This window comes from Oenanthe melanoleuca, chromosome 25 (genome assembly GCF_029582105.1).
Source record: "Oenanthe melanoleuca isolate GR-GAL-2019-014 chromosome 25, OMel1.0, whole genome shotgun sequence".
In the NCBI taxonomy this organism is placed as follows: domain Eukaryota; kingdom Metazoa; phylum Chordata; class Aves; order Passeriformes; family Muscicapidae; genus Oenanthe; species Oenanthe melanoleuca.
In genome coordinates, this window is record NC_079358.1 from 9,727,336 (window position 1) to 9,746,685 (window position 19,350).

Here is a 19,350-nt window from a genome sequence, read left to right on the forward strand (position 1 = left end):
GAACCTATCAGGACTCCGCATGTGGTGTGGACCCTGACATTAAATTGGCGTAGTCGGCAGGATTCCCTGATACTGGAGGAGTTGGGGGTTTTCTGTGCACTTTGTACCAGGGGAACAGCTGTGCCATTTCAGCCGCACCCAGCCTGTCAGTACCGTAAGGACTGAACAGTGTTGGAAAGCAAGGGAGGTGGTATTGGGTTCTTCCCACAATCTGCACACAGACCCAGGTGGAGAATCAACTCCATTTCAGTTATCGGAGAATTTTTTGTAAAGGATCTCAACTGTGCAAAAGATGGGACTTGTGTTTTTGTTGTATGTGTGTTGTTAAGCTGCTTGTTGTAATTGAGGAGAGAACCTCCCAGGTAGTTTTTGATCCCCTAACCCAGGCAGGGAAGAAAGGGATTGTCCTCAGCTAAAGGCTGGGTGTTTTCTTGTTTTGGACCCCTAACCCAGGCAGGGAAGAAAGGGGTTGTCCTCAGCTAAAGGCTGGGTGTTTGTTGTTTGTTGTTGACTACTTGGGATTGCAAAGAGACAGGCTGTTTTGTAACTGAGGTAGTACCTCCCAAGTAGTGTGGTCTCTTCACCCGCACCAGGGACGAGAAGGGAAACACAGTTTTAGCTGTGCTTTTTGTGTAATTTTAAGTGTGCCTCCGTGAGAGTGGTTTTAGTCCCTTCGTAAAAATGTCTGAAGAAGATAAAAATGCTTTTTATGCTTTGCTAGCTAAGTACAAAGCTAGACCCTCCCAAGGGGGAGAAGATTGGGCATACAGTAACTGGTTTAATTTAGAAAATGTGATTGATAGGATACATTCTTTGCAACATGAAACAAAATTCAAACTGGGCAAAAATAAGACCATTCTCTGCTCAGTTTTGGGGGCCTGTCTTACGGCAGCTATAGAAACTCACTTTACGCGAAGAAGTGAAGAATGAGCAATTATTGACTCCCTACAAAATTTAGTGGAAATTTTGCAAAAACAATTAGATGAAGAAAGGAATGACAATCACGTTTTGAGAGATGAGATTCATTCTTTAAGAGATGAGAATCATTCTTTAAGAGCTGCCCTAAGACAAGAACACACCAACACTTTAAAACACACTGATTTGCCAAAAGAAACAGAAGAGAAAGCAACTAATCAAATATATCCTCAAAAAGAACTGACTCTGATGAAAAATAGTGGGGAATATTGCTGCCCTAGCTTGAGACCTTTGGTTGAAACAGAATACATTTTTATCAATAATGAGAATTTTGACCCAGAAATAACCACTACAAAAATCCTGTACACTGCTACTAAATTATCAGAAGAAGCAGCTAGTGGGTACTGAGGACATGGGAGTTTCTTAACAACAGAAGTCAAACGTAACTCAGGATGCAGTTTATTGGGCAGCAGGGCTTAACCCTTTGGAAAGGGGAGACCTTGTAGCTTTAGTTGGTACTCCCGACCAACTCCTAGAAAACATTCAAAAAGCTGCCTGCTTGCAAATTATACGCGAAATAAAACTCACTGCTGGCTATAAATCACCTATGCAATTACCTGTAAATGTAAAACAATACCCTTCTCCTTCTGGTGCCAAAGAAGGGCTCAAACCGGTTATACAGAACTTGCAAAACTCCCCTGTATGGCCAAACCAAAAACCTGAACCTGACAATAGGTCTGTTTGTCAATATACTGATGATACCCTTGTGGGAAGAAATGAAATAGAAGTAGTGGGGGATACCCAACAAAAAATAATCTCCCATTTGGAAAGCCCTAACTTGCAAATTGCCTCAGAGAAAATGCAAACACCTTCTCAGGAAATGAAGTTTTTGAAGACAGCCACTACTGGGACTGCCCCCCTTGACGGGGTGGCCCAGAAATTCTCAGTAACAGAAGGAACTGTAAAAAATCTGGCAATAACAGAAACTGAGAGCTTGAGTAGCAGCTATGACAAACCTGCCTCGGTAATTAAAGTAGCCTCTTCTTTCTCCCCCAAACAATTTTTGTTCACTAATTTTTTGTTCACTAATGTTGTTTCTGCTGAACAAATTATTGCTAGGGGACGGGGTGGCTCTTGGGTTGGGTTGCTGATGGTTATTTGGAATGTTTTCCAGCTTGAAGCACCGAGTGCCTCCTTTGTCTGCAACTACACTGATTCTTATCCTGTGTTTAAAGGAGGTACAGAGTGGCTCCCTTTATAGCAGCAAATTATTGGGAAGCTAACAGAATTCCAATCTGCATTACATGATGAATAGTTCCATCATTTTAACCTCCTGCCTCTTTGTGGCAGATTCTGTTGTGTTTACTTTTCACAGAATAATACCACGGAACATGAAGATTAATTGCTGAATCCCTCATCAAACCTGTATACAGTTACAGCACAGGACCTTACAGCTGTGTTATATTTTGTGAAGATTCAAAATCAAAATTGAACTGTTGTACAATTTTCCTATGAAATTATGTGTGGTAAAAACAATATACAATACTGAGGGGAACTTGATGTTAATGTTATAACACCTACTACCCAACCACCGGTTATACTGAGCCTGAAAAATCTTTAAAATTGGATCTTACGTAATTTGGTAAACTAGCCAAAACCAAATATTGTTTAAATCAGCATGGTCTTTTAAACAAGTCAAATTGCCAATGCAAGACCAGGAGGATCCTTTCAAGAAACAAACAAGAGACATAACCGGTGTTGTGGGAACAAGATTGGGAATTTTGAATAGTATTGATTTAGAAGTATTAATGAATAAATTAGCTAACATTTCTTCAGCTCTCTGCTGTATCCAGGTTCAATTGTGGATGCAGTCAGTTGCTGCCTTAATTATATGAGAAGTGGAGGAAACCACTTTTCCTACTGAAATTCGGAGAATAATTTGGAATAATGTTCACGATTTCGAAAAGGAATTCAAATCCTGGTGAAACTACTACCCTAGCATAAGCACAGCCACAGCCTTTGCACAGACCATATGTAATGTTTCATTACATTCAATATTCCCTCTCATTGCATTAAGGCTGAATCATGACAGAGCTATTCTCTATCCTTTTGAGCATAGAGAATGGGCCTGTCAAATGGGTGAAAAGTAACAAATTATTAATTTGGAAACTTACATTGTCTGGAAACAACAAGGGTTTATCTGTAAAAGTAATGCAATCAGAGCTCAAGATATTTGCTTAGACATAGATCAGAATGTCTGTAACTTTGAAAGTTATCCAAAGGAGATTCCTGAAACGCTATTGGGGTGTATGAGCAATGGGTGTGCATGCTTAAGAACTGCTTGTGATTTAGTGTTTGTAGAAAATGTAGCAGTAGATTTTAAAAAATCAATCAAATTTTTGTGTTTGTATGGTTGGTATTATTCGTTTTAGTAATGTTAAGTTTTTTGTTTGAAAATTATTTTAGAAAAACAATTGCTTTAATCAATTTTGTTAAACATGTTATAATCAATATTGATTTACTTTAATTTTAATTGTTTAAAGTTATTTTATTGATTGATTTGCTTTAATATTGTTTGAATAATTGTTTGAAAGTTATTTTATTGATTTGTATTCATTTTAATTGTTCGAAAGATTTCAACTTATATGATTGTGATTTGTTTGAAAAATTGTTTTTCAATTTTGTGATGATTCTGATTTGTTTGAAAAATTGTTTTTCAAAAGTGTTATGAAAAATTGTTTTTCAATCAATTTCTTGTGATAATTTTGCTCTATTAATTTTGTGTCTATTTCTTTCCTTTTCCTTACCTCTTTCCCTCTTATCCCTGATTTTTCTGTCCCTGTTTTCCGGGATATGCTACCAATGATGGGTCCTGAAGATGCTACATCGTCACAACATCACACTGCTGGAGTTCCTCAGCGAAGCTCGTTGGTCACGGGGTGGTGTAAGAGTCCATCTAAAGCCTCTCGTTTGTTCTGCCCAACGACCCTCACCTGAGGCCTAAAGAACTGCAGTTTAAAGGCGCTGGCCAGGGAAGAGAAGAATGCCAAGTGACTGTTCTCAGGTGGTGCCCATCCCAACCAGGGCCAATCTGCTCCCTCAGGTGTGAGAACAATGGACTGGTCACGGTGTGTTGCTCTTACGCAGGCTACTTGCTGCAGGACTGATCACAAGGACTGATGATGTGCCTGGAGCTTGCCATGATGCACTGCTCCTACGCAGAGCACTTGCGCACCGTCCTGTTTCCACTTGCTTCTTTGAGCAACGATCTCCACATACAATAGTCCATAAATCTTCCCCCCTTTTGGCCAGTCGCCCGATGCCTTGGAAAAGACTATAAAACACACCTTCAAACTGAAGACCCCTGAGATCTCCCCAGACGGCAACGGACCTCGGCTGCTTCCACGAAGATCGTCTGCCCGTCTTGGTAGCTATAATCCCAACCCCCTTTCTCTCTCTCTCTGTCTCTGTCTCTGTCTCTCTCTCTCTCTCTGTCCCTCTATCGCATTCTGTTGGCACTAAATAAAAGTGCATCTTTTGCAAAAGTAAACTGGTTTTGTCCCCTGTTGTGTCTTTTGCGCTTTGAGATCCCTAAAAGAACCTGTCAGGACTCCGCATGTGGTGTGGACCCTGATAGGGTCCAGTACTGCCCCCTCCACCGAGGGGGTGCTCTGGGGACAAGGGGGTGTCTGGCTGGTGTCTGGGGAGGGGCAAAGGAGGGTTTTGGCCAGAGCCCCCCACTCACCTGTCCTGTGGCTTCCTGGATGCTGCAAGGAAAAGGGGAGGGCATGACTGTGGGGACCCTGGGTCTCCCTTGAAACTTCCTGGGACCTCAGAGCACATTCCACCCACGGGACCCTGAAATCACCATTGGAGTACACCAATTCCCACCGCACCCCTGATTGCCCCCGGACACACCAAGCCCTCCTGAAGCCCCCAGAACTTCTGCACCACCACAGTGCCTCCAATGCCCCTTGTGTCCTTGGCCCTCTGAGAAAGAAAACTAGAAGCTCGGCAGGGAGAGGCTACCCCCAAACTCCCCTAGGACCCCAAAAAAACCCTCAAACGCCAGGTGAAGGTGACAGAGGCGGAGCCCACCTGCATCGAGCAGCGCAGGGTCATGGGGTCACCTGCATGCACTTAGAGTGCCAGGGGACGGGGGGTGATGGTGGCATTGGCCACAGGCACTGTGGGGACACAGACAGGGCTAGCACCTGGCAGGGTGGGATGGGGATGCTGTGGGTGGGGTCACCCCCAGTCCAAGGGTCCCGCTCACCCGGGACAGTGACATTCAATGCGAGGCTCCCAGCCACACTGTCCCCATTGCTGACGCAGCATTGGTAATGGCTGCTGTCATTGTGCCTGATGTGCCACATCTCCAGGTGAGGGCCGGTGCCCAGTGTGGTGGCCGAGCCCCTCTGGAGCCGAGGAAAGGACAGGGGACCTGTTCCTGTGGTCACCGTGCAGCTCAGCACCAGGCTGTGCCCCAGTGATACCTGTCCTCCAGCAAAGGTTGGGGACACCCCTGAGAGTGGAAACTCTGCAGGAGACTGGGCACCCCAGGGGACAGTGAGGGAACTGGGGGGGCTGGGAATGGGCAGGGGGACCCCAATGAGGGAGAGGAGGCACAGAGATAGGGGGGAAAGGGCCTGGAAAGTGACCCCACAGAAGGATGAGGAGTTCAGCGATGGGACACCAGGGAGGGGTGAGGGGACCTGTGACAGGGGTGGTGGGTCTGGGCAGTGATGGGGGGATGTGGAAAAAGTATGGGGAATGGACGGGGGCACCCGTCATGGCTGGGGTATCCGAGAAAGACAGGGGGATTGGGTGGGCGGATGGTCCCCAACCAGGGGTCCCATGGGGGCTGTGGGGGCTCCCCGTGCCCATCCCCGCACTCACTGTGCACCGTGACGCCGAGCCGGGCGCTGCTCTTCCACACGGCCCCCACTCGCAGTGCACCTCACAGCTGTAATTCCCCGAGTGGGAGACCCCCACGGCGGGCACCAGGAGCTGCTGTCACTCGCTGCTGTGGCCACCTGTCCCCTGGCTGGTGGCTCTTTGGCCGAAGAGGAAGGAAGCAAGGGCAGGTCTTGTACTGATGTGTTGGTGGCCCTTGGTGGGGGCAGATGGAGACAGGCTGTGGGCAGGGTGGGGATCATAGTGGGGACACAGTGAGGCATCATTTCCCCAGGACTGGAGGTCTCAGGGGAGCTAAGGAGAGGTGTCCACTGGAATGGAATTTCCACAGCAATGGGAGTGAGCTGAATGGGGGTTTTGAGCAGACAGATTGCAGGGGATTGTGGTCCAAGGCAATGGGGCTCCAAGGGAATGGGGATCCCCATCATTGGGGGTGCTATAGGATGGGGGTGTCATGGGAATGTGGGTAACAGGGATTGGGGGCATGGAATGGGGGTTCTGGTTGAAAAGACTCTGTGAGAACTGGGGTACTGGGGTACTGTTGGGAATAGAGGTCCTGGGAAATGGCTATCCTAAGACAGAGGTGTCAGGGAAGGGATGCCTAAGGAATGGGAGTCTCACAGTAATGTTCCCAGGAGAATGGGGGTCCCAGGGTCAGGGAGTGGCTGGGTGGTCACATGGGTTGTAGCTCCTTCACTGGATACCTCAGATTGTGGGGTGACCCAGGGTTCAGGGCAGTTCATTCCCTCAGGGTCCACGTTGCTTGGGAGGCTCCCCAGAGGGGTACCTGGGGGCTCTGGGGGGCTCCAAGGCTGTGCTTCCCACCCTTCATGAGGCTTTCCCATCTCTTTATTTTTAATTTATCCATATTTTTCTCACTTTCACACCCCCCCACCCTGTTCCTGGTTCCCTGATCCTAGGGAGCCCTTGAGCAGGTACGAGTTTTAGGTGACCTGGGGGAGGAGGAAAAAGGGGATGAGAGGGTGCTGGGATGGGTGGGAGGGCTATAGGGGATGGGGGTGTCTGGCTTTGTCCCCCCAGCATTTTCAATTTCTCTTTCCTGCAGCAGAAGGAAGAGGCCATTTGTGCTGAGTGTAACACGAGGTGGGGAGGGAGGGGCGGGTTCTGTCCTGGGGGAACAGAGGTGACACATCCTGGGGATGCCTGTTCTGGGAGACTTTGCCATCCCCACTGTCTCCAGGGCAACACTTTGACCTCTGGGGTGCCACAACCTTGGGTGTGCCCATCCCTTCTATGCCCCGCCTAGATGGATCCCCCAATTTGGGAAACCTCAATCCCCCTTTGGGACTCCCCCAGGTGCATTCTGCTGCCTCATCCCACCGCCCCCAAAGACCACTCTGTGGGTGAGAATCCACCATGGGAGTGAGAGTGGAGGGTGACATGGGATGGGTGTCAGTCAGGGAGGGCACAGACCCCTCCACAATCCGCCCCAACCATCCCCACCTCCCCACTCCCACAGGATCTCAGTGCTGGGAACCAGGAGACAGACGAGACCCCCCCAAATGAAACACCCGTGACCTCCCTGAGCATCCCCCCTGTGCCCAGAACACCTGTGCCGGTTTTGCATGGAAGTTTCTTAAGAGGAGGAGCACAGAGCACAGACACACACACACACACACATAGGGTTTTGTTTTTTTTTCCTCTATGAGAACTTCTTCTGTGGGTTACAGGGACCAATCAGAAAGCTGATTTAATAATTGACAGCCTGGGAAACCAAGTAAAAAGATACTTCCCCTCCATGAATCACATCGGTGAAAGTGAAAACTCTCTCTTTTGACTTCTGGCTTGGGAAGAGGTAAGGCCAGCCAGCCTGGCTCGGCCTGGCCCAGCCCGCCTTCCCCCCTCCATGCGGCCTGGCCGGGCAGGGGTGGGGGAGCCACCGAGGCCCCCCTGTTTTCAATTTGGGGCCCTGATGGCTAGGGGGAAGAGAAACCTTTGCTAAGATCCTAGCTTTCCCTCCCACTCCAGCGTGGCCACAGCTTGGCCGGGGCCCTGCCGCCATCTCGGAGCAGCCATGGGGAGGTGAAGCCCCCAGCTCCCCACGCAGCTCGGGGGAAATGCAGCTGGGCTCTCTTCCAGCCGAGCCCCTACACATGCATTCGCTTGCTGGGCTCTGCAGTTCCATCCAGCCTCCTCCACACAGCCCGCGCGGCCTGAAAGTCGTGGCATGGCTCCAGCAAAAAAATAAAGCGAAGCAAAAAATGGAAGGGGGAAAAGCGAGCAAGCAGCAAAAGCAAACTACTGAGCCAAAAGCCGAGCAGCAGCAGCAGCAGCAGCAGCAGCGGCAGGGCAGAGCGAGAGGATGGTGGGGGGGCTTGCCAGCAGGCAGGCTGCAGCTGCTCGTGCCCGGGGGGGAGGGACGCTGCCTGGCTAGAGGAAACAAACCCTCCAGGCATGAGCAACACACACGATTTGGGGATACAGAGCACTGCAACGTCACCCCAGGAGAGGATTCTATAAACCAGACCATTTTATACCTTGTCACATTGATTTTTGCTGAGTTCATTTTTGATTGGGAAAAAATGATGAGGAATATGATGAGCAAATGTATAATTTTGTCTCAATCAATTGGGCATCAGGAAATTCAAGCAAATATCCCTGGGATTTCCCATCATTAGGGCAAGGTTGTAACAGGTGTCCCCTTAAGTCTGGGCACCCCACAGGTCTCAGGACCCCATTGGAGACAGTGGGAATGCTCAGGAACCCCAAGGACAGTGGTGCCAAAGATGTGCCACCTCTGGGACAGGAATACCCAAGGATGTGGAACTCCAATTCCCCTGTACCCCTACAATCCTGGACACCCATCCTTAGTTCCCCACATACCCTAAACCCCCCACTCCTGGGATTTCCATCCACCACTATGTCCCCAGACTATAACATAATGTACCCAGCCTGTCCTCTACTCCTGTCCTATTTCCACTTTTCTATCACCCTGACCCCACCAAGAGACACCTACACATGAGGACAAGACCTGCCCTCGCTTCCTGTCCCTTCATCCGAAGAGCCACCAGCCAGGGGACAGGTGGCCACAGCAGCGAGTGACAGCCAGTGCCCATGGCCGGGGACACCGGGATGGCCGGGAAGGTGGCGCTGCTCCTGTGGGGTGAGTGCCCCGGGCACGGGCCTGACACGCTGGGGATGGGCCCTGGTGAGGCAGAGAGTGGTGGGGAGGGGGCACAGGGGGGCTGTGGGGTCCCCTGAGGTCCCCAAGGCCAACAGAGCCAGGGCATGGGCATGGACCCCAGTGTGACCAGAGTCTTGGGGTGGCCATGGGGACAGGAACAGAGGGACAGGAACAAGGGAACTGGGATATGGGGACATGATCAGGGGGATAGAGATGTGGGGACAAGGATGTGGCAAAAGAAATTTTGGGGCTGGGGCAGCTGTGGGAACAGCAGGGATGCAATGACAGGGATGCAGGGACAGGGACAAGGGCCACGTCCCATGCAGATGGGGCATGGGGACAGGTGCCATGGGAATGGGATCACGGGCACAGGGCCATGGGGATGAGGCCTTGGGGACAGGTGCTGTAGGGCTGAAGGAGGTGACCTGTGCACACATGGGGTGTCCACAGTGTCCCCATGTCCCCATGTCCTGCCTCAGTCCAGGGTGACCAAGGTGTCCCTGTCCTCAAAACCTCCGTGCTACACCAGTGTTCCTGAGGGGGCAGACACCACACTTGGTCCCCTAGGTACTGCTGTCCCTGCAGGGCCACCACCACCCAACTGCACAACAGCGGCCGCTACCGCTGCAGGGGCTTCACCGGTGACAGTGACAGTGCACGGTGAGCACCCCCACGGCTGGAATCTCAATATCGTAATGCTCCCAAAGCCACATCTCAGTGGACTCAGAGTCACAGTCACTGCCCCCATCTCCTTCCCAGAGCTCTTCACCGTGCCATTGCTGGAGGGTCCCCCCGAGCTCACCGAGGGGTCCCCCCTCAATCTCAGCTGCCTCAGCACCCCCAGCCCCCTGCGGCCCCCAGCCCCCCTCCTATACCGCTTCTACCGGGACGGGCAGTCGATGGGGGGCCCGCAGGGGTCCCCGCAGCTCCTGGTGCCCGCCGTGGGGGTCTCCCACTCGGGGAATTACAGCTGCGAGGTGCGCTCCGAGGGGGGGCCGTGCGGAAGAGCAGCGCCCGGCTCGGCGTCACGGTGCGCAGTGAGTGCGGGATGGGCACGGGGAGCCCCCACAGCCCCCACAGGATCCCACCTGGGTATATCCCTGTACCCCAGAAATCTTTCTTGTGTCCCCCCACGTCTGCCCTGTGTCCCGTCATTCCTCTTTGTGTCCTCTCACCCATCAGTGGTTGACCCCATCCACAACATTTTCGTATCATACCCATCCGTCCCATACCCACCTGCCCCTCCCTTGGCCTCAGCCCTGTCTGTGTCCCCGCAGTGCCCGTGGCCAATGCCACCATCACCCCCGGTCCCCCGGCACTCCAGGTGTGCCCAGGTGACCCCGTGACCCTGCGCTGCTCGGTGCAGGTGGGCTCAGCCCCTGTCACCTTCACCTGGCTGCTCGATGGGCACGAGGTGGCTCGGGGTCCCCTCCTGGAGCTTGGGGCCATCGATGTGGGACATTCGGGCACCTACCAGTGCGTGGCCACCAACCAGCTGGGACAGGACGGGCACCGCGTGTTCCAGGCACTCAGCCCAGAGCTGGCCCTGGAGGTGACACCACAGGGAACCAGTGGACACCAGTGGAGTACAGGTGGGGAACTCAGGGGTCATTGGGATTGCAGGACCCCTGTGAGTGAGGGGTGACATTGATGTGCCCCTTCTGTCCCCAGCAGTGGCCACAGGCCTTGGTGGGTCCCTCCTCTTCCTGGTCCTGCTCGTAGGTGGAGCTGTGGGCTTGTACCAGTGGAACAGCATGAGTGGGTGACAATGGGGGCAATGGGGCACCTGGGGAGCTGGACGCCATTTAAATATGGGGGTGATGGAGCAACAACCACAGCCCATGACTCGGGCCATGCTGAATGCTCAGGACTTTCCCCAGGGTCCCAAAGTTTTTGTGGGGGTGTTGGAAGTTAAGTCTCTCTGTTAGGCTTGAGGTTCTGTAGGCACAGGGGCTGCAGAGTACTGGGGGTGTTCAGGGGTTCTGAAGGCACCAGGGATGCTCAGGGGTCCTGAGTGAAATTGAGGATGCAGTGGGGTTTGAGGATTCCTGACAGGGGTCAGGGCCCTGGGGACCCCAGTTACCCCTCCCCTCTTTCCTTTGCAGCTGCCAGGAAGCAGCAGGAAAGGTGAGTTGGAGGCTCAAACCACACTCTGGCCTTTGACCCCAACCCCCAAGACCTCCCATTCCCTCCCACACATCCCCTTTATTCCCTCAGGGCCCCCCCCAGAGGACGGGGAGGTGCTGTACACCCACGTCGTGAGCACCAAGCAGACAGGGGGTGAGCTGGGCTGGGACACGTCACCCATGAGTGTCCCCCTGCCCAGATGCCACAGCCAGTGTCTCTCACAGCGTCCCCACGTGCCACCACACTCCAGGATCCCCAGGTGACCTACGCGGAGCTGGCAGCAACCCATGGGCGACCGCGGGAATGTGGGGACATCTATGGGAATGTGCTGTGACACTCGGGGCACGGCTGGGAATTGGGGGGCTCTGGGGACACTGAGGGGCTCTGGGGCCACTGGAGGTCCCTGCCTGAGGGCAACAGCCGTGTGATCCTCCCCTCCCCCTCTCTGTTCCCAGGGTTGCCCACCCTGCCCAGGAGATGGACACGAGTGGGGCATTCCATGTGGGGCTGTCCAGAGCTCCCTGTTCCAGTGCTCCCAGTTGTCCCAGTACCTCCAGGGGCTCCGCATTCCCTCCTACCGGACCATGGCGCAAGACCTTTGTCCCACTGACTGGACACAAAACTCAGATTTTGAATTAAACTTGAAGAAATGGTTCTTGTTTGTTCAGCTCTGCCTGCTCAGCTCAGGATGCAGGAGGGTCCCCGTCAGGCTGTTGAGCAGACCCTTGTGGGATTTGCAGGATTTTTGGGGCTCTCTCAGTCCCTTAAGGAAAGGGACCAAATGATCAATTGCTGCATTTCTGGACTGGTTCCCTCACAGCTGCCCCTGCAGGGGGGGTTTCCAGCCAGCCCTGCTTTGAAAAACGTCAAAGGCCCTCACAGAGTCACTGCTTGGGCTCACACTGGGTTTTGTGCTTCTTGCAGGGCTGACAAAACCACAGCCCGGCCTTTTCCCCCACAGACAGAATTCTCACCTTTGCAGCAGCTCAAAAGCTGCGAGAAACAAAGGCAAGGGGACGGGGGGAGCCTCAGGTCCTGGCTGCCAACTGGGGCTGGCCAGAGCAGGGCTGGCCAAAGCCCTTTCCTGTGCAGTGGCCAAGTCGAGAAGCTCCCCAAAATCTTCTCGGCAGAAAAGAAACTTCTTGTGGGGATGGCTGGGGGAATCTGAGCCCCAAGATGAGTCCAATGCTGTCCCGGTAGCCCAAAATCTCTGGGAGAGATAGCAGAATCGTGTGTTTGTGCACAGGGATAATTAAAAGCACGACTGAACTTCAGGAATGCTGAGTCTAATTGCAGGAGCGCGTTAAAGGTCTGCTCCTCCTCCCTAACCTCCACCCCTTCATCCTCTTCCTCCTCTTCCTCCTCTGCCTCCACCTTGTCCTCCCCCTGTGGCTGCTGTGTCGGGACTAGCAGTGCCCCAGGAAGAGCAGCAGCTCCAAACGTGCTGTGGAGTCCCAGAGGAGCCCTGGCAGTGTCAGCAAGGAGCACCTGCTTTCCTCAACACCCCCGGGGAATTCAACATTCCCAGAGCTGCTGTGCCAGGGCTGAAGGAGGAAAAGGCAGTGAAAGGCTGAGGGTTTTCAGGAATTGTGGTGGAAAGGCACGAGAGGTGCTGCTGTGGGCCTGAGACCTGCCTGGGGTTCGGCGCTGCCTTCCTTGCGTTCCCATCAGGGAGAGCGGTCGCGGGTGTTGCGCAGGGTGTGTGCCTGGGCCGGGACACTGCTACGCTGCCACCGGGCACCAGGATCCAAGCTGCTGCCTTCGTCTCTTCTGCCCGGGCGCTGCCGGTGCTGGTGCCGGGACCGATTGGTGCAAAGTGTGAGTTTGCCAAAGGAGCGATTTGGCCTCGTCCCTCCCGCCCGAGGCCGCCATGGCCCCTGAGGGGTTGGAGCTGGCACCGGGGCGCCCCCTGCTGGCCGGGAGTGCTCCCTGCAGCGCCCCCTGCTGGCCGGGAGTGCTCCCTGCAGCGCCCCCTGCTGGCCGGGAGTGCTCCCTGCAGCGCCCCCTGCTGGCCGGGAGTGCTCCCAGCAGCGCCCCCTGCTGGCCGTGGCCATAACTGCACCAAAAATGAACAAACAGCCCTGAGCCGGTTGGAAATTTCTATTCTTGTCTTCTTGTTTCTTCCATTCTGTTTTGTAAATTTCCTAGTAATGAATTGCTATTCTTTTTCTTACATTTTACTTGGAAGCCCATAATTTTCACAGTTATAATATTTTGAGGGAGGCACCCTCTTTCCATTCCAGGATGGTTCCTGCTTTCCTTGGCAGACATTTCTGTTTCAAACCAAGACAGTTTCCAGCTACTGGGTTTCAGCATGGATGGGGCAGACACTCCAAGAGCAGACAGGGTCAGACACCTGGCCACCTCATGCTCTGCCTTTTAAGCTTTTTGGCCACCAAATGCCACTCCCAAGGTGGGACTCCTGGTCACTCGGCCAGTCAGGAGTTGAGTTTGGCAGAGTGTCTCACTGTCCCCAGTGTGCCATGGCTGACAGATTGACTGTCACACGGGGCCCTGTGTCACCAGAAGCAAAGACTGACCCAGCCCTGCCACACACAGGTGTTCCAAAATGTCTTGAGACATCCAACTTTTCCTGTCCCTGACACCCCACCCTGTGCCAAGGCCTGATCCCCTCTGCCCTGGAAAAGGGAGAGTCTCTGGAATGCCTCCAGGGCCTTTGTGACATCATTGTGTGGGGAACACGGCACAGGAGGGGTTTGAGACCGGGCAGGAGGGAATCAAGAGCACTGGTTTTTAGTGGCAGCCCAAAATTGGAGAATCCCATTCCTAAAGCCTGACAGAGTTGAACGAAGAAACACCATCTCTATCAGTTGAACCAAAAAGCTGCATTTTGGTGCCAATAAGAGGGCAATGAGTCGTGTGTTCCCCAGGCACTGGGAGGACCGATGAGGAGCCATGGGTTTACTGGGAGTGCTGAGAGGGGCATTGCAGAGGCACTGGGAGTACAGGGCTACTGGGAGAGAGCATGGGAACCACCTGGATCTACTGGGAGCAATGGTGAGGCACTGGGAGCAGAAATAGGGAGCCCTTGAGGGTACGGGGGACAGAGTGTTGACGGAATGGGGAAGTGTCTGAGGATTCTGGGAGCACTTGGATGTGGAATGGGGAGCAATACGTGCAAGTCAAATGGGGGTGAGGAAGCCCTTGGGGGTTCAGGGGGCATGGGGAGCTTTGGGGTCCCTGTGCTGCCTCACCCATGACCCTCACTTATGCCCACCTACCCGTGAATGTTGAGCACCGAAAGGAGCAGTGGGGGGACACACAAGTGTGGCTGCCACACAGTGGGGTGCCCCCAGTACCCCCAGTGCTCCAATGCAACCAGAGGCTCCCAGAGCCCACTGTGTCCCCAGAGCCCCCACTGTCTCAAGTGTCCTCAGTGCCCCCAGCACCCTCCCAGAGCCCCCCCCCCCCCCAATTCCCAGCCATGCCCCGAGTGTCACAGCACATTCCCGTAGATGTCCCCACATTCCCGCGGTCGCCCATGGGTTGCTGCCAGCTCCGCGTAGGTCACCTGGGGATCCTGGAGTGTGGTGGCACGTGGGGACACTGTGAGAGACACTGGCTGTGGCATCTGGGCAGGGGGACACTCATGGGTGACATGTCCCTCTGCGAGTGTCCCAGCCCGGACTCACCCCCCGTCTGCTTGGTGCTCACGACGTGGGTGTACAGCACCTCCCCCTCCTCTGGGGGGGCCAGGGGCTCTGGGAGGGCCCTGAGGGAATAAAGGGGATGAGTGGGAGGGAATGGGAGGTCTTCGGGGTTGGGGTCAAAGGCCAGAGTATGGTTTGAGCCCCCGACTCACCTTTCCTGCTCCTTCCTGTCAGCTGCAAAGGAAAGAGAGGAGGGGTAATTGTGAGGTCCCCAGGGCTCTGACCCCTCTCTGGAATCCTCAAACCCCACTGCATCCTCAATTTCCACCAGCAACCTAGAGCTTCCTTGGTGCCTCCAGAACCCCTGAACCACCCCAGTGCTGTGGACGCCCTGAGCCCTCAGAAGCTCAAGGATGGCATGGAGAGGGACCCTTCAAATTCCTCCAGGATCACTGAAAGAATCCCCCAAATCCCAGCAAGGCCCTCCAACACCACCCCAATTCCTTCAGGACCCTGAGCAAAGGTCCTGAGCGCTCAGCGCAGCCCTTGTCAGGGGCTGTGGATGCCACCCCATCAGCCCACATTTACGTGGTCCCCTAGCTTGCCCAGGGCCTCCATTGTCCCCATTGTCACCCACCCATGTTGTTCCATTGGTGCCAGCCCACAGCTCCACCCACGAGTAGGACGAGGAAGAGGAGGGACCCGCCAAGGCCTGCGGCCACTGCTGGGGACAGAAGGGACACATCAGGGTCACCTGTCACTCCAGGGCTCCTGCAATCCCAGTGACCACATGTGATCTCACCTCTGTTCCAGTTTCCCTGTGGTGTCACAGGCACTGCAAGGACAAAGACAGGGCTGAGGCCAGGAGGGAGGGGCTGGCACACGGTGTGGGGGGATGAGGGAGTCTGCATGGTGGCATCTGGTGACAGAGGGTCTCCTACGGTGACCCCATGGTGCTGGGGGTCATCATGTGGTGTGGAATAAGGGCATGTGATGGATGAGGCATGGGGGTGGGGGATGAAGATGTGATAAGGGTGAGGTGAAAGTGGGATGAGGGACGCTGTGTCCAAGGGTGGGGATGGCCGTCACCTGGTGGGGGGCACGGAATGGCGAGGGTGGGATTTGATGGGTGCCATGGGGCACATCAAAGGGGACATCACCCGAATGCCAGGGATCTCAGTGCCCTGGGAGGGTCCCGCTCAGTAGGGTGAATGTGACCTGATGTGCAGTGGGGGATGTGACAGCTGGGTTAGGGATGCATGGCTTGGATGTCCTGGGTGGGGACACCTGGAACCAGATGGTCCCAGTTCACCTGGTCTGTGACACCCAGTGGTGGGGGCTGTGAGCTGGGCTGGGCTGGGGATGGTGTGGGGGGATGAGGTGGAATGGGAATGTGTGGAATTTGGGATGCTGTGGAAAGGGTCACCCCCAGCCCAAGGGTCCCGCTCACCCAGGACAGTGACGTTCACTGCGGGGCTCTCGACCACATTGTCCCCATCGCTGACTCGGCACTGGTACTGGCCGCTGTCATTATACCCAACATGCTGCAGCTCCAGGCGAGGGCCAGTGCCCATTGGTGCGTTCATGTCCCCCCGGTGCCAGGAGAAGGACAGGGGACCTGTCCCCACGGCCACCTTGCAGTTCAGCACCAGGCGGTCCCCCAGTGCCACCTGTCCCCCAGGGGGCTGCACCGACAGGGACACCCCCGAGAGCGGGACCCCTGCGGGGGACACAGGAGGGACTGGGGACATGGGAGGAGTGGGGGACACCAGGGAGCAATGAAGGATGCAGGGAGTGGGAGGATCAGAGATACATGAGGCGAAACCAGAGAGGAAAAAGGTGGGTCAGAGACCGGGGAGGGGACATATGGAAAGGGTTGAAGGGAAGATTATGGTGACCCAGAAAAGGGTGGTGGGACCTGTGGACAATGGAGGGACCACAGCAATAGATGCAGGCAAAAGGGAAGACAATGCGGGGACCCGGGTAGAGAGCTGAGAAAGCAGGGCGGCACGCAGAGGGTTGAGCAGGGATGGGAGACCTGGGAGGGCTGTGGGGGCTCCCCGTGCCCATCCCGCACTCACTGCGCACCGTGACGCCGAGCCGGGCGCTGCTCTTCCGCACGGCCCCCCCCTCGGAGCGCACCTCGCAGCTGTAATTCCCCGAGTGGGAGACCCCCACGGCGGGCACCAGGAGCTGCGGGAACCCCTGCGGGCCCCCCACCGACTGCCCGTCCCGGTAGAAGCGGTACAGGAGGGGGGCTGGGGGCCGCAGGGGGCTGGGGGTGCTGAGGCAGCTGAGATTGAGGGGGGACCCCTCGGTGAGCTCGGGGGGACCCTCCAGAACCGGCACCGTGAAGAGCTCTGGGAAGGAGATGGGCCTGGGACTGTGACTCTGAGTCCACTGAGAAGGGGCTTTGGGGGTGTCAGGATATTGGGGGCTCCAGCCGTGGGGGTGCTCACCGTGCACTGTCACTGTCACCGGTGCTGACAGTGACATTCCTGAGGCCACCAAGCCCCCGCAGCGGTATCGGCCGCTGTTGTGCAGCTCCAGGGGGGAGAGGGACAGCTCGGTGCCCCCGAGGGACTCCCCCAGATCCCGCTCGTCCTTGTAAAATCCCACCTTGGTGACAGGCTTGTCCTGCCAGCCCCGGCAGCGCAGTGTCACCGTGTCCCCCTCCAGCAGTGCCCGTGCTGGCACCTGCAGCACCAGCGGCTCTGTGGGACAGGAGGGTCCCGTCACACTGAGGAGCCCAAAACAGGTCCAAAGTGGGTGCCCATGGCACCGGGGACATCTGTGTTCAGTGTCCACTGCGCAGGAGGGCCCCAGGTACACCAGGAGCAGCCCTGTGGCACAGCTGTCCCCACGGGGGTCCCACCACATTGGGGTGCGCTGGGATGCACTGGGATGTTTCTGTGTGCAGGGGACAGGCTCTGGCCCCAAGAGGGGTGTGAGGCCACCCATGGAGTGGAGCCCACCTAGACCAATCAGGGAGGCACCATGAGAATTTCAGAGCCCCCCTCACCCTTTGACACCACAACGGGGGAGCTGATCCCACTGCCGGGTCTCTCACACTGGTAGGTGCCGTTCTCGGTGACACTGAAACTGTCATGTCCCTCCTGCCCCCAGCGCTGCAAGTTCTTGTACCAGGTGGTGGCCCCGAGCCCTGGCAGGTCAGTGTCACCCGGTCCCACAGCACCGCCGGCGTCCAGGGGGGCTCCACCAGGAGCTGGGTGCTCTGGGCACCTGCGGGTGACAGGGGACACCAGCCTGCCAGGGCCACCACAGGGCTGGGGACAGCGGGGCGGGGACATGGCATCCCCTGAGGACTCACCAGCGAGGCCGAGGGTCTGGGCTGGAAGGGAGAAGGGACAGGGCTGGGTGGGGGTGGCCAAGTGGAGACAGCAGCACCTGGGGGGCCTGGTGTGGTGTCTGTCCCCAAACTGTTTATACAGGGACATTGTTGTAGCATAGAGGTTTTGAGGACAAGAACAGCTCGGTCACCCTGGGCTGAGGCAAGACATGGGGACACTGTGGACACCCCATGCATGCACAGGTCTCCTCCCCCAGACCTACAGCACCTGTCCCCACAGCCACATCCTCATGGCCCTGTGCCCGTGATCCCATTCCCATGGCACCTGTTCCCATGCCCCATCTTCATAGGACATGGCCCTTTTCCCTGTCCCTGCATCTCTGTCTCCCTGTCCCTGTCCCCACAGCTGCCCCAGCCCCAAGGTTCCTTTTGCCACATCCTTGTCCCCACATCTGTGTCCCTCTGTTCCCATCCCCACATTCCAGTTCCCCTGTTCCTGTCCCCACGGCCACCCCACAGCTCTGGTCACACTGGGGTCCATGCCCATGCACTGGCTCTGTTGGCCTTGGGGACCTCAGGGGACCCCACAGCCCCCCTGTGCCCCCTCCCCACCACTCTCTGCCTCACCAGGGCCCATCCCCAGGGTGTCAGGCCCGTGCCTGGGGCACTCACCCCACAGGAGCAGCGCCACCTTCCCGGCCATCCCGGTGTCCCTGGCCATGGGCACTGGCTGTCACTCGCTGCTGTGGCCACCTGTCCCCTGGCTGGCGGCTCTTTGGATGAAGGGACAGGAAGCGAGGGCAGGTCTCGTCCTCATGTGTAGGTGTCTCTTGGTGGGGGCAGGGTGTGGACAGGATGGGGGCAGGGTGGGGACCTTGTGAGACATGGGGATGATTGTGGGACATGTTGGGGACAGGATGTTTCCAGAATTTGGAGTCTGAGGTAATGCAGGGGTTTTGGTTTGGGTGGACACCAAGGATGGGTGTCCAGGGCACTGGGGTGCCAGGGATGGGGTCCTATGGGAATGGGGTTCCTGAGTATTGGGTGGACTCAGACTCAGGGATGATGGTCCCAGAACAACGTGCCCGCGAGGGATTTGTGACCATGGGATGGATCCCAGGGATGGGGGTCCCAGAGAGATGGTATATAAGGAATGAGGATTCCATTGTTGGCTTCCCAGGGGAATGGGGGTGCCAGGGATGGGCAGTGGCTGAGTGTGCCAGGGAGTCACAGCTCCTTCACAGGGTGCCTCAGATTTTGGGGTGACCCAGGGCTCAATACTCGAGTGCTCATTTCCTGGGCAGGCATCACATGGGGGTCCTGGT

At 55.7% G+C, this 19,350-nt stretch overlaps 2 protein-coding genes and 1 long non-coding RNA gene across 3 annotated transcripts in view; 2 read left to right on the forward strand and 1 right to left on the reverse strand.

The window, feature by feature from the left end:
* The first annotated feature begins 8,668 nt into the window (after positions 1-8,668).
* LOC130263047 (Fc receptor-like A) overlaps positions 8,669-19,350 on the forward strand; it is a 95,773-nt gene continuing 85,091 nt past the window's right edge. Inside the window, 1 exon segment of the mRNA XM_056510505.1 lies at positions 8,669-8,956. Within this exon segment, the coding sequence (XP_056366480.1) occupies positions 8,908-8,956 (49 nt within the window). The 5' untranslated portion in view covers positions 8,669-8,907.
* LOC130263114 (uncharacterized) lies at positions 9,747-11,755 on the forward strand. The gene is made up of 4 exons (XR_008842299.1): positions 9,747-10,569; positions 10,649-10,735; positions 11,083-11,257; positions 11,329-11,755. It is a non-coding gene; the product is annotated as an uncharacterized LOC130263114 (long non-coding RNA).
* On the reverse strand, positions 14,551-18,794 carry LOC130263050 (Fc receptor-like protein 4). Its single transcript, XM_056510511.1, has 9 exons — positions 18,698-18,794; positions 17,175-17,429; positions 16,797-17,075; positions 16,166-16,435; positions 15,518-15,550; positions 15,353-15,439; positions 14,928-14,949; positions 14,758-14,837; positions 14,551-14,671 (listed from the first exon to the last, which is right to left on the reverse strand). Exons 1-9 carry the CDS (start codon positions 18,744-18,746, stop codon positions 14,562-14,564), a joined length of 1,185 nt encoding a protein of 394 aa, XP_056366486.1. The 5' UTR covers positions 18,747-18,794; the 3' UTR covers positions 14,551-14,561.